The following is a 14,387-nucleotide window of genomic DNA, read 5'->3' as shown; positions in this document are numbered from 1 at the left end:
GTTTGGGCTATTGTGTGTGTCACACTGACCCTGACCAGCCAAGTAGTCACAGCACCCACAAGCTCTTCCTGCCTGTCAGATGCCTCATTCCCACCTGTGATGCTCAGAGAGAAACCATGAGCCCTGAAAAACACCATATTGTTTTGTGATGTCACCTCTGGAATGTTCTGAGTGTTTTGGTGACCAACTTCTGCATAGGACCTATACCTGGCAACTCACATTGGTATGGCTTTTTACTTGAGATAGAAATAATCATCTTAGACAGGGAAGCAGGTACAGCTATCTCCACTTCAAAGACTTTCAAAAGCCTTTTACATCAACTATAATATCTAGCTTAATATCTGTTCAGAGATTGATAAACCATCATGCCAGATATCATCTACACGTTCTTTCAGACTCAGACTTTCATAATTGTACATAATTGACAAGAGAGAAATAAATGAGTAGAAAGTTCTGTGTTTTTTAGGCGAGCAATTGAGGCCCAGAGGATGAGCTGGGAAGCAGTAATCTTCTTTTCTCGTTTCCACAGCACTCAAGGCCAAATTATACAAGAAAAAGAGATACCAGATCTGAAAGCCTAGAAATTCCAATCAATGTGGTTCTACCTCAGGTAGGGATAATCACAGAAGGATGTAACCTATCAGTGTTAGCCAGAATAACCCCCCATCTCCTCCTTCAAAACTCTAGCAAGATGTTGTAGAATAAGCAGAGATAGTCAGGGCTTCAGATTATAGTTTGGGTTGAGTGCCAGCAGGCTGTGTGCTGGGGAAGGCCACATAGCCCCTCTGGGCCTTGGGTTCTTTTTCCCACGAATGAGGTGGCTGGGTCAGATGATCTGGTAAGAATTTCCAGTCCTAACATTCCAAGTTTCTATGATACACTGAAGTAACCCAGCCTTCTCAAAACGAGATCTTTTGGTGCTTAGTGTTGTGCAATCACTCTGGATTTCTGGGGGAGAATTAGAACTGGGACTTGGAATCAAATGCATAAGAATGAATCCATGAGAAGAAAACCTCATCCGTGGACAAAGGGGTACAGAGTTATTTGGAGCTGTCAAGAGAATTAAGCCCTGCTATGCACCAAAGACAGATGTAGGGGCCACGGGCATAGATGCTTTTTCAGTCAATGAATTGGTGAAGTCCTCACAGGCTATAGAGTCTCAGGTCTCCTCCTGCCTGCAATCAGCTGTTTCCTTAGTGGAGTCCTCTTGATTGAATTGTTTCTACTGCTGCTATGTCACAAAGGGGTGGCTTTGCTTTCTCCAGAGTCACCTAAGTCCTCATTGGAAGACCAGGGCCATGCAACCAGAGGGGTTGAAATGTAGGATGGAGGAATCCAATGCAGAGGTAACTATCTGAGAGCTCTGTCCAGGGATGTGTAGGAGGAGGATTGACCACTGGTGGGCATTCCATATATATAATTGTAACAATCTAGGCAAGTATGTCCAGCGGGAGGCAAAACTATGGAAGAAGAAAACATCCTGGATGTTTATTTTCACATTATCTTTATAACTTTGTAATGAACAGTCACTTTTCTATTACTTTTAGCCCATGAATCTTAGCCAGAATATAAGATAACTTCCCCTGATCATTCAACAGGATAACAAGCTGTAGGAATCATTTTGGGCCTGATTCTTTCCACCTGAAATACGCAGGGAGTTGTGTTAGCCACTACTCCCCCGAGAGTGGGTGTTACTGCTGTGATTCCTCATAGCCCATATAAACCAATCTTTTCTTCCAGAATCCTGGGGCCCCTCAACTTTACATGCTTTGAAAGTACCTCAGATGGCTGAATGTTCTCTGATAGTAACCCTCGGTAATGTTAGCAAAGTTGGTGTTTAAGAAACTTGGTCAGGCAGAGGATGCCAACCTAGGGGTGGGTGTGAAGGAGGGGGTAGGATTTGAAAGAGTAGTGGTCATGTGATAGAGAAATTGGAATGATGTTTCCATCAACACCCACCGCAACTTTCCCTCCCCAGCTCCCAGAAACAGCCCAACAATCAAGGAGAAGAGAAGGTGGTTTAAGACAGCTCAAGCTTGTCTTGGGGGCTGCCTGCTTCCTGTGCTGGAGGACCTGGTGCTGCTGCTGGGGTCTTGTGGGGCAGAGTGGGTGAAGAATGAGAGGATATCTCCTGTCTGGGCACGTGTACCTCACAAGGGCAGATGCAGCTTCGTGCGTACACCTGCCAAGAGGGCACAAGCCATGCACCAGGTTTTGGACACCTGTCAGGATGCTCAAGACTGGCACTCTGGGGGATGGGTGTGGGTGTCTACAACTAGATGATCTGAACCAAAATACCACCAGGCCTGCGAGAGGGACCAGTGTGCTCACTCTACCTCCCTAAATGAGATGGCACATGGCTTAGGGGACAGGGTTGATCTGGGAAGCAAGGAGAGGAAGAAATATTGACTGAATGTTGGTGCGATCATGCGTCGGGCATGGGGCCAAGCAAGTGTGAGGTAGAGATTTTACAGGTACAGGAACTGGCAACCCCAGGAACCCCACTAGTAATGGCAGAGCTCGAGGAAGGGGCTTGAACTCAAATCAGTGCCCATGTTCTCCGCTATACTAGGGCACATGCCACTAAGCTGGGCCATGCTGCATGTTAGCTCCATGGTTCTTCTGTTGCTTTTTGGAGATGGAGTCTTCTCCCTGCATCTTAACCATTCATCTCTGGGCTTCTTATTTTGTATTTGCCAAAAGCTGCTCTATTCTAGGACGGAGTCCACTTTCCATTTGTTTCAGAAAGGACTTGTGGCAGCAGCTCTGTCTCCAGAGACTGCCTCTGGCTCCCAGCTGCCAGTCCTGCTGTGCGTTTGGGCTTCTCAATTACATTGGAAATGCCTGTGATCACTACATGTTATCACCCTTAGGTCTTTTCAGGACTCATTGATTTCCTGTTTTTCTTCCTCACATTAAATATTTGTGTTTTCTGATCTCTTTCCCTCCAGCACATTAACTTGCAAGCCATCAGTGTCATTTCCAGCCCAAGCTAGCTGATCTCCTGGTTCCTTTTGTACGTAATGATTCAGTTCTCACAGACTTTCGCGTTTCCCCAATGAACGTGCTCTGTGAATTTCATTAAGGCATTGTTTACTCCTAGATCATTAATGAAAGAACTACACCAGGTCAGACTGAGCTCCAATAGCACCCTCCGGTGCCTCCTTCATCCTTCCCAATTGCCTTTTCTCCTTCCCCTTTGTTTGTGCTTGTTCCTCAGAAGCAGTGAATTCCTGCTGACAGCACCCGCCAATTTGAATTCCCAGAAAGATTTCAGGAGACTCTCTGTTAAACAGTATGCAAACATACTACATATGACATCTTCTTTATCCTCTTTGCTGTTAACGTTGTAATTCTGTCAACATCAATCACATTTACCTTGTGAATTATCCTTTTACCATTTAGTATTTATTAAAACCACCATTGACTTTGCCATGGTACCAGGGAGCTGAATTAATTTAAAATAATGATAATGAGACTCAGCCTTGTCATCTCATATGAAAATCAGTATCATATTTGGCTTTTCCTTCCAGAATCCTGGGTCCTCTCAACTTTACATGCTTTAATAGTACCTCAGATGGCTGAGTGTTCTCTGATAGTAACCCTCAGTAATGTTGGCAAAGTTGGTGTTTAAGAAACTTGGTCAGCAGGCTTGGACTCTATCAGCAGTGTTTGGACATCTCTTCTGGGCTGTGGTAGCCACATTTTTCCAGGGGTGGAGAGACATCAGTGTGTGTCAGCTAAGCCTGGCTAGTTGCTGTTCAATCCCATCCCCAAACTCTTTGGATGGGAAACCACACCCCCAGTAATTCTACCCCAGAAGGTCCCACCCAGAGAGACCTGTTGCTACAAGTCCTGTAGCACTAGTAAGAGATCTTGGTCCTTTCACTTCCCCTTTTCCCTTTGCCCTTTGGCCTTTGCATTTTGCCTCCCTTCTTTCAATTGTCCCCTTCCCCCATGTTCTTCACTTGCCACCAGGTTGGTGATCTGACAAAGACACAGTTGTTGGCAGATTTCAGGCATTTTCCTTCCAGGACCACTTATATTTACCAAGGAGGGCACCAGACCTAATGCTAAGGAAGAATTCCAATCCACAGATGGGACTTCAGGCTTCTGTGAGGGCGATGTTCGTGCCCACGGCCCTTCCTGGATCCCTGTCACTAATGCATCATTGGGTTACAGCTATGAGCACATTTCCCCTGAGGACAGAGTCTCTTGGCACCTTTCTAGCACCCGACGGGAAGGCATGATGAGCCCATGACCAACTTATTCCCCTTCTGCATCAGCTTCATATCCCATTCCTCCATGAAGAAGCCAACCTTTTTCTTTCCTACCTACTGGATCTCTATGTGAGGGCATTTCCTAGAGACCAGGAAAGAGACAATCTTTTATTTTCATGGTCAGTTGCACCATGCTACACAGGCTGTACCACCCAGGCTTAGGAGAACATTACTGGGGTGTTCTTGGGGCTTCGTATTGGCATAGACCTCTTGTCAAGGGCTAAAGGATATCAGGGCAGGTTAGCTTGGCCCATGAAACCAATCCAGTGATACCACTGGTCGAGGAGTCCTACTGAGAAGGAACTGGCTTCTAACATAGGCCAAGGAGGTCTGGAATCCTGGAACTGCATATGTTCGCTGAGCTCAGATGCTTAGTTTTTGGGTAGCCCTTTTGTAAAGAAATATACTCCACGTTGCATAGCGCTTTAGGCCGGGTATGTTTAAACCTTACCAGTAGAACTGACCATCTGTTTAGTCTTTATGACAGCTTGCCTACCACTTTCTTGTCCTCTGGCAACCCCAGGAAGTAGGCAGAGCAGCCATGTTTAGGCTTATTTTAGAGGTGACATTCTGAGAGGCAAAATGACTTTCTCAAGAGCAGTCAAAGGAAGGACTTTTGAGCCCAAAGTTACTGGAAATTTAGGGCCTTTACCCTCGTTGGATTATATATTCAAGATGATGAAAGGGACCACTAGCGTGCTTGTGTGCAGGGGGTGGTGGGACCTTCCTCTAAGGGGGTACATGGATGAACCTAGGGGTTTGTGGAATTCACATGAGGAAAACTCCATGCTTATAGATTTTACATCATACCATAACAGCTTTGCCCTGGGACTATATTAAAGTCTTAAAATGTGAATGGAAATGAGGATATAGCTCATCAAATACACTAACTATATTAAGACAAAAGAAATGGCCATTTTTGTAGGCCAAACATGGTAAAATGTTAACAGTTTCTTACGGTTCAACCTAGTATTTCCTCCCAATCTTTCAGTGTATTTTGGTTGATTCAGTTATTGCCAAGGACTCATTAAGCTTCCACCGCATGTGAAATTTGCTTTCTAATTCCCAAGACTTGGGATGTCACAAAAACAAGGGATAGGTCACTGTGCTTAGATAATTGCAACTTACTCATATGGGGAGAGGAGAGGCCTGGTTGTAAGAGAACCATTGCAAAGTAATGATATTAGCACATGCAAAATAAAATGTCTGAGCATTGTGAAGTGCTAGAATAAACATGGAGTTTGGAGTCAAATATCCTCATTTTAAACCCTGGTTCCACTCCTTTACCAGCTATGTAATCTTATGCAGAATCATGCCAGTTCTTTGGGTAAGATATTACATATGAATACAGAAATCAATTAGCATATAACCTGACACATTATAGTCACTTAGTGTTATTTTTTTTCTTGTTCTATATAATCTTTCTCTAAAGAAATGCTAAGCAATGTCTCTTCTAAAAGCCCTTCTTGCATGTCTGCAGCTCTTTATAAACAAAGAAAATGTTCCGAGTCTCCTTTTATTTCTGAACAACGAACCCTCTGAGAGAAGTAGGGCAGATGTTGGTGAGGTCATTATAGAAGGTTGTACAGGTTGTGCCCTGCAGTAACAGTGAATAGCGCCTTTTAGAGTTGGGCATTTCAAAAATATATGGGTTGGCCCTGATTCATTCATGTCAACATCCACATTTTCTAGGAACTAAGGCACAGAAATGAAGTGACTTTGTAAAGGTCATGCACTCATATAGTGCAGAGCCAGAATTCTCTGGAGATGTTATCATTTCTAGTCCCCTATTCCCCACACCGTGCTGCCTGCGTTAATGTTTCCTGCATTTTGACTTCTCTCATTTGCATCAAGAAGTAATTGGTGCTATTCACTGATTCTTCAAATCAACTGGAAATTCCCTGAGGGCAGGCTCTGTGAGCTTGGAACACAGTACATGCCAAATTAATGTTAGTTGATTCACTGACACTAATGTAGGGGAAAAATTGGTGCAATAACATCCTGAGTGGGTACATGACTAGGGTGAAGAATTTTCACAAGGCCAAGAGCTTTCCTTTAAGGATTAAATCCAGCTAGCTCTGATCAGAATCAGAGAAATGCCACAGGAAAAAACAAGTTTGTTCTGGATCAATGTTTTCCCGAAGTTCAATCATGATCCTTGTCATGTCTAAAAATGCCTGTATATTTAATATAGGTATGTTTTCCCATTACTCATTAAAATAAATATATGACTACTGAAAAATTTTTAAATGTTCTAAGAAATTAAGCCATGAGGAAACACTGGACTTGACCACTTTCTTGGTCCTGTCTGAGGATAGGGGGAAAGATAATAGGACTCAGTCATTGGAGAAGAATTTGGTTTCCTGCTGAGAAAGTAAAGGGGACTTATTAGTCCATCAGCATTTCCTGGATTAGGTGCTGTGGGCATGGAACAAGAGAAGGCACAAAGCCTGCTTGGGAAGAGTTGGCCATTTAGGGGAGAGGACGAGATGCCAACTAGGTTGGTAAAAGAGGGCTACTGGGGCCATAGTGGTGCCAATTTACAAATGCGAATCCACTGGACCAGAGACAGTTAGGCCAAGAGAGCACTTAGAGATAATGACTCTTACCCTTCATTTTACAGAAGTGAAAAAAAAAATAAAGAAGTGGAAACTAAGGTCAGAAAGTGAGTGGATATGAGCAAGATCACCTGAATGTGTGAATAAAGACCAGGGCACAAACACCCAGGTTGTCCGTGGCTAGGGATCCACCATATGTTAAGGTTTTGTTTAGTGTATTTCTGTTGAGGGGATGACAGAATGTTCCTTGGGTACCCAGTGTGGAAGGTGGATGTAGAACACAGGCAGCTGAATGCCGTGGGTTAAAAGCCATCATGGCCAAATACGGACAGGTAGAAAGCATCCATGATTCCTCTTTGGACCCTTAGTTGGATCAAGAAGATTGCCTCTCTGGCTGAAACAAAACGATCGTTAAAAAGAAATGAGAATTGGGGAAATTTGAACATGGGCTCAGTATTCGCAGATATTGAGGGATAATTGTTAAATGTTAAAGGGGTGATAATGGTATTGTGATTCTGTTAAGGAGACACATATTTATATATTTGTGGATAAGATGACACAATGTCACTTTGCTTTAAGATAACCTAGCGGTAGGGGAGTGGTTGTGGAATCAGGTTGAGGCCTGGTGAAACAAGTGTGGCCTTGATTTGATACTTGGTGAAGCTGAGTGATGGGTACATGGACATTTGTTAGACTATTCTCTCTCTTTTTGTGTATGTTTGAAATTTTCCATCATATAAATTGAAGGAAAAGACATCGTGTTCCCCAAAGTACTGCAGGACTTTTGATAAATCCATGGTGGTTTCCCATGTGTGTACTTCACACATAGAAGGTCAGGGAGCCAGAAGTGGGTTTGTGTCTTAGTGAAGGAGCTAGTGCTGGTTATTTAACATCTCTGAGTTTCAGTTTCTCCATCTGTAAAATAAGAATAGTAATAATATCTTATATGTCAGTGTGGTGAGGATAAAATGAATTTAGTATGTAGAATGCTCAGCTCAGGGCCTAGCATGAAATTGAGGCTTAATATTTGTTTCCTTCTTCCAGTTTCTTCTCAGGACTGGGATGCACATGTTGACTAAAACCACATTTTTCCATGTTGATAGCTTCTGGAGTCAAATCCTGCTGAGATAAAGTATTAGTTCTAGTGCAAGGATGGAGAGGACCTCTTAAGATTCACTCCTGCCAGGCACGGTGGCTCATGCCTATAATCCTAGCACTTTGGGAGGCAGAGGCAGGCAGATCACAAGGTCAAGAGATCGAGACCATCCTGGCCAACATGATGAAACCCCGTCTCTACTAAAATACAAAAAATTAGCCAGGCGTGGTAGCACGCGCCTGTAGTCCCAGCTATTCTGGAGGCTGAGGCAGGAGAATCGCTTGAACCCGGGAGGCAGAGGTTGCAGTGAGCCGAGATCGTACCACTGCACTCCAGCCTGGGCGACAGAGTGAGCCTCCGTCTCAAAACAACAACAACAACAAAAACCACCACCACAACAAAACATTCACGTCTTTGGCTTTGACCAGTCTTCCCAGAAATCCTGGATCTCAGGACCTTAAACCTATCAGAAAATGGTCCAGGTTATCCACAGTGAGGTTCATTCTGATCACAGACAGCTACAGGAGCCAATCTGCTTTCCCAGTTGAGAAATGTGAAAACCAGGGAGGCTGAACTTTTTTAAACTAAATAAAATTCCGCTTGCAGAATGCCCTCATACCCTTTCTATCTGGAAGATTGAGCATATCCTTACAAAGTTAATGACATGTGCTTATTGCAAAGTTAATGGCATAGAACTGCATCTTCTATTTATCTAGCCCTTTAAGTTTTAAAGAATTCTAACCAACTTTATATACCATGCAAATTGTATTTCTCTCTCTACATACACCCACACACATATATATAATGTAGTTAGCCTGACTTGTTTTTTATTTTCTCTATCTGTACGGTTGTGAAAGTAACCTAAGACATAAGGAATTGATATCTGGAGAGCATTTTGATATACTTGGATGAAGTACTTTTGGTGTATTTGGAAGTAGCTATCATGATCTGTTTACTTAAATTCATTGCTGCAATCATCACCTCTTCTCCAGTGTGCATTCCACTTGCTCACTTCTTTTTGAATACATCTTATAATTCTTGCATTAGTGAAATCTACTCTTCTTGATAATAATACCTTATGGTTCTTTGGCACTGTTGGTTTTAAAAATATTGTTGCATTCATTATCTCATTTAATCCTCACAACAGTGTTGTGAACTAAGCAGGGCACATATTATTTCTATTTTACAGGTATATTTCATTGACTTTTCAATGTTGGAAGGTGCCTTTAAGATCATGGAGCCCGACTCCCTCTTTTTCAGTCGTGAAAAGTCTGGGTCTCAAAGAGGATAAGAGAGCTCTCTGGTTTCAAAGTGCCCATCAGTGACAAAATCAGGATGAGAATTCTTGTGACCTTTCAGTCTGTAATGCTGGTGCAATCCTCACTTAAGCAAATTGCCTATTCTACTTGACTTAGATCTGTCCTAACCACCTGCAGCCAGGATCACCTGAAGGAGCTGGTTAGAAATGCAGATTCCTGGGCCACACCCCAGTCTGAGTAAATCAGACTCACAATGGGAGGCTCAGAAATCTGCATTTAAAACTCACTGGAGTTATTTTTCTGTACTGGGATGTGTGAAAGCTACCAGCTCATTGGAGTTAAGCTCTGTGGATCTGAGCCCCGTTTTATGCTGTGGTCTTGAGGTCTATGGCCACCATCATGAATTCCTCAGGGTCCTTGACTGGCTTTATCACCACATGTTGAACGCTCATTGCTCAGTGATATGTCTGGGATGGTTTTTCTTTCTTTCCAAAATTATTAGTTAGACTCTGCTTTGAGTCTAGCATTGCATTAGAAGCTGGGGTGAATGTTTAAGGGGCTGCTAGCAGAAAAGACTCAAGGGTGGCTAAGAGTGAAGGATATGCCCAGATGGGCAAGAGAGAAGGCTGGGCTGACCAACGGCACCGCCATTTTGGACACAGCAATTTGGGTGGCTGTTTGGATGATTCATGCTGCTTCTCTGCTCATGCTAAGTGTGAGTACACATCTGTGGGTGGTGGCCCTTGAGAACAGTGTTTGTTCCTCCTTTAGGGTGACAGAATGTGCCAGAGCCCATGCTTAGTGCTTTTGTACATTGCCTTTTTTAATCCTAAAAATGTCTCTATGAGGCAAGGAGTAAATGCAATTATCCCAATTTGAAAATGTGGAAATTAAAGCTCAAATAACTTGCTCAAATTCTTGTTAATTGGTAAGTAGTGAGGCAAAGACTCAAAATATTTGGTTGACTCTAAAATGAATGCCTTTGACCACCATAATATATAACTGTTTCTTATTATTCATGGATTCCATATTTGTGAATTTGCCTACTTGCTAAAATGTGTATCCACCAAATCAATACTTGTAGCACTTTTATGGTAATTCTCAGACATGCACGGAGAGGTGAAAATTTGAGTTGTGTGAAGTTGACTCCCCAGACAAGGAGCCTTCTTGTTTCAGCTCTCAGGCTAGAAAATAGTGTCCATTGCGCAGTCTATCTAGTGCCACTTTTTTTGTTTTGCCTTCTTGTGCATTTTGTTGGTGATTTTGCTGTTAAAAATGGCTTCCGTACCATTCCAAGTCAAGTGCTGTCTAGCATTCCCAATCACAAGAAGGCTATGCTGTGCCACATGGAGAAAACACATGTGTTAGAGAAGTTTTGTTTGGGCATGCGTGACAGTGCTGCTGACGTGAATTCGATGTTAATGAATCAACAATACGCACTAAATGAGGTTATGTATTGCTTGGTTGACGAAACTGTGACCACAGGCTCACAGGAACATAGCCCTCTAGTTCCTGCAGGAGCAGTGGTTCTATATTTGGTAATTCAGTATTGGAACTGACTTCATAGAACAGAACTCACTGGAATGACAAGGATCGGCCACATTTCCTTGTGAGGACCCCAAGAAGCAAAAGCGCCCACTGTGGCCAGGCCAGACAATCAGACGGGGCTTATTTGGGGATGTCCTGGCCCCTTACTTTGTCAGCCAGCCCCAAGTGTGTCAGTCCCATCGTTAACGCTGGGCTTTCCCATTCTCTCCCGCAGAGGGGCACAGCCGAACCCTTCCCGAGGCTCCACAACTTGTACAGCACCCCTCGCTGCGCGCAGCAGGCCGCCCTGCCCCGGCTGAGCCGCAGGATGGCGAGCCAGCACTCCTACCCGCTGAACCGCTTCTCCTCCGTGCCTTTAGACCCCATGGAGCGCCCCATGTCCCAGGCCGACCTGGAGCTGGACTACAACCCGCCGCGGGTGCAGCTCAGCGACGAGATGTTCGTGTTCCAGGACGGGCGCTGGGTAAATGAGAACTGCCGCCTGCAGTCTCCCTACTTCTCCCCATCCGCCTCCTTCCACCATAAGCCGCACCACAAGAGGCTGGCCAAGGAGTGCATGCTGCAGGAGGAGAACAAGTCTCTGCGGGAGGAGAACAAGGCCCTGCGCGAGGAGAACAGGATGCTCCGCAAGGAGAACAAGATCCTGCAGGTCTTCTGGGAGGAGCACAAGGCCTCGCTGGGCCGGGAGGAGAGCCGGGCCCCCTCGCCACTGCTGCACAAGGACAGCGCGTCCCTGGAGGTGGTGAAGAAGGACCACGTCGCCCTGCAGGTGCCCCGTGGCAAGGAGGACAGCACCCTGCAGCTCCTCCGGGAGGAGAATCGCGCGCTGCAGAAGCTGCTGGAGCAGAAACAGGCCTACTGGGCCCAGGCAGAGGACACGGCCGCCCCTGCCGAGGAAAGCAAGCCCGCCCCCTCACCCCACGAGGAGCCCTGCAGCCCCGGGCTGCTGCGGGACCAGGGCTCCGGCCTCTCCTCCCGCTTCGAGGAGCCCAAAGGGCCCCCGGCCCGGCAGGAGGACTCCAAGGAGCTGCGCGCCCTGTGGGAGATGGTCAGCAACATGTCCGGGCCCTCCGGGGAGGAGGAGGCCAAGGTGGGCCCGGGCCTGCCCGACGGCTGCCAGCCCCTGCAGCTGCTGAGAGAGATGAGGCAGGCGCTGCAGGCCCTGCTCAAGGAGAACCGGCTCCTGCAGGAGGAGAACAGGACCCTGCAGGTGCTACGGGCGGAGCACAGGGGCTTCCAGGAGGAGAACAAGGCCCTGTGGGAGAACAACAAGCTGAAGCTGCAGCAGAAGCTGGTCATTGACACCGTGACCGAGGTCACCGCGCGCATGGAGATGCTTATCGAGGAGCTCTACGCCTTCATGCCGGCCAGGAGCCAGGACCCCAAGAAGCCTAGCAGGGTCTGAGGCCTCGGCCTTGCACCGGGACGCCGAGTTTGGGACACCGAACACTCGGCAAAAGAGAATCCCCTGCCTTCCTTTGTCGTCCTCGCCTTCCCCAACCAGTTCGTACCTATTGAAAAGCAGCGTTAGCAGCCTTCCTAAACTCAGAGTTTTAATAAAGGTGTGAGGAGGCTGGGGCCAGTTGACACCAGCATGCTGCCTTTTTCTTTCTTTCTTTCTTTCTTTCTTTTTTTAAATAAAAGATAGACAATATTTTAGAGCAGTTTTGGGTTCACAGCTAACTGAGCAGAAAGTACAGGGAGTTCCCATAGACTCCCGTCCCACAAATGCATAATCTCCCGCATTATCACCATCCCTCCAGAGTGGTACACTAGTGACAGTCTTTGAACCTACATTGACACATAATTATTCCAAAGTCCGTAAGTTTGTATTAGGGTTTGCTGCTGGTGTTGTACATTCTGTGGGTTTGATCAAATGCATAGTGACATGTAGCCACCATTGTAGTACCATATAGAGTATTATAGAGTATATGTAGTACCATATAGAGTATTTTCATTGCGCTAAAAATCCTCTGTGCTCTGCCTGTTCATCCCTCCCTCCCCCTCCAGCCTCTGGCCACCACTTATCTTTTTTACAGTCTTCATAGTTTTGCTTTTTCCAGAATGTCATATAGTTGGAATCGCCAAGTGTGGAGCCTTTTCAGGTTGGCTTCTTTCACTTGGATATGCATTTAAGTTTCCTCCATGTCTTTTCATAGATTCAGAGACTGCTCATTTCTTTTTAGCACTGAATAAAATTCCATTGTCTGGATAGATCACAGTTTATCCTTTCATCTACTAAAGAACATCTTGGTTGCTCTCAAGACAATTATGAATCTGGCTTCTTCTCTCCTTTTTTCCCCTGGTCTCTTCTTTACCTCTGCCTTCATTATTGTCTCTGTTTTTCTCCTTCAGTTCTTCCTTTTTTTCCTTAGTTTTTTCTTCCTCCTCTTCTCTTTCTCCTATCCTTCTTGCTCCCTCATCACCTCCAATTTCTGAGGCTATGGGGGTGGGGGTAGGTCTATGGGGGAAGAGATCACCCTAAGCCAGGGCTTTTCGATTGTGCCTTTATTATTCGGGGCTGGATAAGTCTGTGCTGGGGGCTGTCCTGTGCATTGCACAATGTTTACCAGCATCCCTGGCCTCTACCCACTCGATGCCAGTAACAGCCACCTGGCTCCCAGCTGTGACAACCAAGTATGTCTCCAGACATTGCTGAATGTCCCCTGGGGGACAAATTTCAACACTACTATATGTTTCTCCAAGTACCATTGATTGAAACACAAGTCCTAGAAATACACTGAGAAAAATAAAGATTTGCACGAGGAAATGCTGCTAGAATCCCCTCGGGCAGATTCATAATCATACTCTGACTTAAAGGTCCTAACAAGTCCTACAGTGAAGTAATCTGCTTCTCCTGGGTGAACCCCTAATTACCCAATTTTATGTGATCTTGAAATCTTTTTCTGTGTTTTCTCTGTTATTCACCCAGTTTGGGAAGGAGTGCCCTGTGCTCTCCCCAACCCCAGGCTCACTTCCCTACCCCTGGATTCCCTCTACTTACTCATGGTTCACACTTACCAGTTGGCTGCAAGAGATGAGGGTGGTTGGCTGTCGGGCATACTGGGGGCAGGTGCAGAGGCTCAAGATTTGTTGTCCTGGGCTTCAATGCCCATTTCAAAGTTGGACATACTTTAGAGCCAAGAAATTGAAAGGTACTCCTAGGTGACTATAAAAGGGAGTTGGGCAGTGGTTCCTAAACTTTGCTGTATAGTGGAATCACCTGAGGGTCTTTGACAAGTATTGACACCTGGACCCCAGCTTAGACATTATGATTTAATTGATATTGGCTGTGACTGGGCAGTGGTGCATGTAAAAGCTCCCCAGGTGATTCCAATATGTAGCAAAGTTTAGGAATCACTGTAGTAGGACAGTTAAGCCTTCTGATTCTCAATGTAATGCTCCATTCACTAGTAATGAAAATAAGTGAGTAGGCACATGTTAAGGAAAGAAGTTTACCCATTTTGCTGATGGAAAACTGATCTTTGTATTGAGACAGACAAGGGTTTGGGACTGGAATATCCTCACTCCTCATCCATTGTTCATGCTGGCTAAATTTCTGAGACTTGAACAAGCCAAAGGCAGTCACCCGCACCCACAGAACTCTTTGCACACCACTTTTCACTTGATATGACCTCCAGTAATC

The 14,387-nt window shown here is 45.3% G+C and overlaps 1 protein-coding gene across 3 annotated transcripts; it reads left to right on the top strand.

The window, feature by feature from the left end:
* Positions 1-21: 21 nt before the first annotated feature.
* Positions 22-12,328, top strand: CBY2 (chibby family member 2). Of its 3 annotated transcripts, XM_063792137.1 has the most exons (4): positions 66-223; positions 530-610; positions 1,266-1,346; positions 10,956-12,328. In XM_063792137.1, exons 1-4 carry the CDS (start codon positions 149-151, stop codon positions 12,144-12,146), a joined length of 1,428 nt encoding a protein of 475 aa, XP_063648207.1. In that variant the 5' UTR covers positions 66-148; the 3' UTR covers positions 12,147-12,328. The 3 variants fall into 3 exon arrangements, with proteins under 3 accessions (XP_016781169.1, XP_016781170.1, XP_063648207.1); XM_016925680.3 differs by lacking the exon at positions 1,266-1,346 and having other exon boundaries at positions 22-223; XM_016925681.3 differs by lacking the exons at positions 530-610; positions 1,266-1,346 and having other exon boundaries at positions 22-223.
* Positions 12,329-14,387: the final 2,059 nt, after the last annotated feature.

The sequence above is a fragment of the Pan troglodytes genome, chromosome 14 (genome assembly GCF_028858775.2).
Source record: "Pan troglodytes isolate AG18354 chromosome 14, NHGRI_mPanTro3-v2.0_pri, whole genome shotgun sequence".
NCBI lineage: Eukaryota > Metazoa > Chordata > Mammalia > Primates > Hominidae > Pan > Pan troglodytes.
The sequence above is the reverse complement of the archived record's forward strand: the minus strand, read 5'-3'. Positions and strand labels throughout refer to the sequence as shown.

What these genes read in the sequence shown, in the direction of transcription:
- CBY2 (XM_063792137.1), top strand. Translation starts at nt 149, where the DNA reads ATGTCACCTCTGGAATGTTCTGAGTGTTTTGGTGACCAACTTCTGCAT. An exon ending in ATACCTGGCAACTCACATTG is followed by an intron (nt 224 to 529) that starts GTATGGCTTTTT and finishes TCGTTTCCACAG; the next exon opens with CACTCAAGGCCAAATTATAC. An exon ending in TCAATGTGGTTCTACCTCAG is followed by an intron (nt 611 to 1,265) that starts GTAGGGATAATC and finishes TGCTTTCTCCAG; the next exon opens with AGTCACCTAAGTCCTCATTG.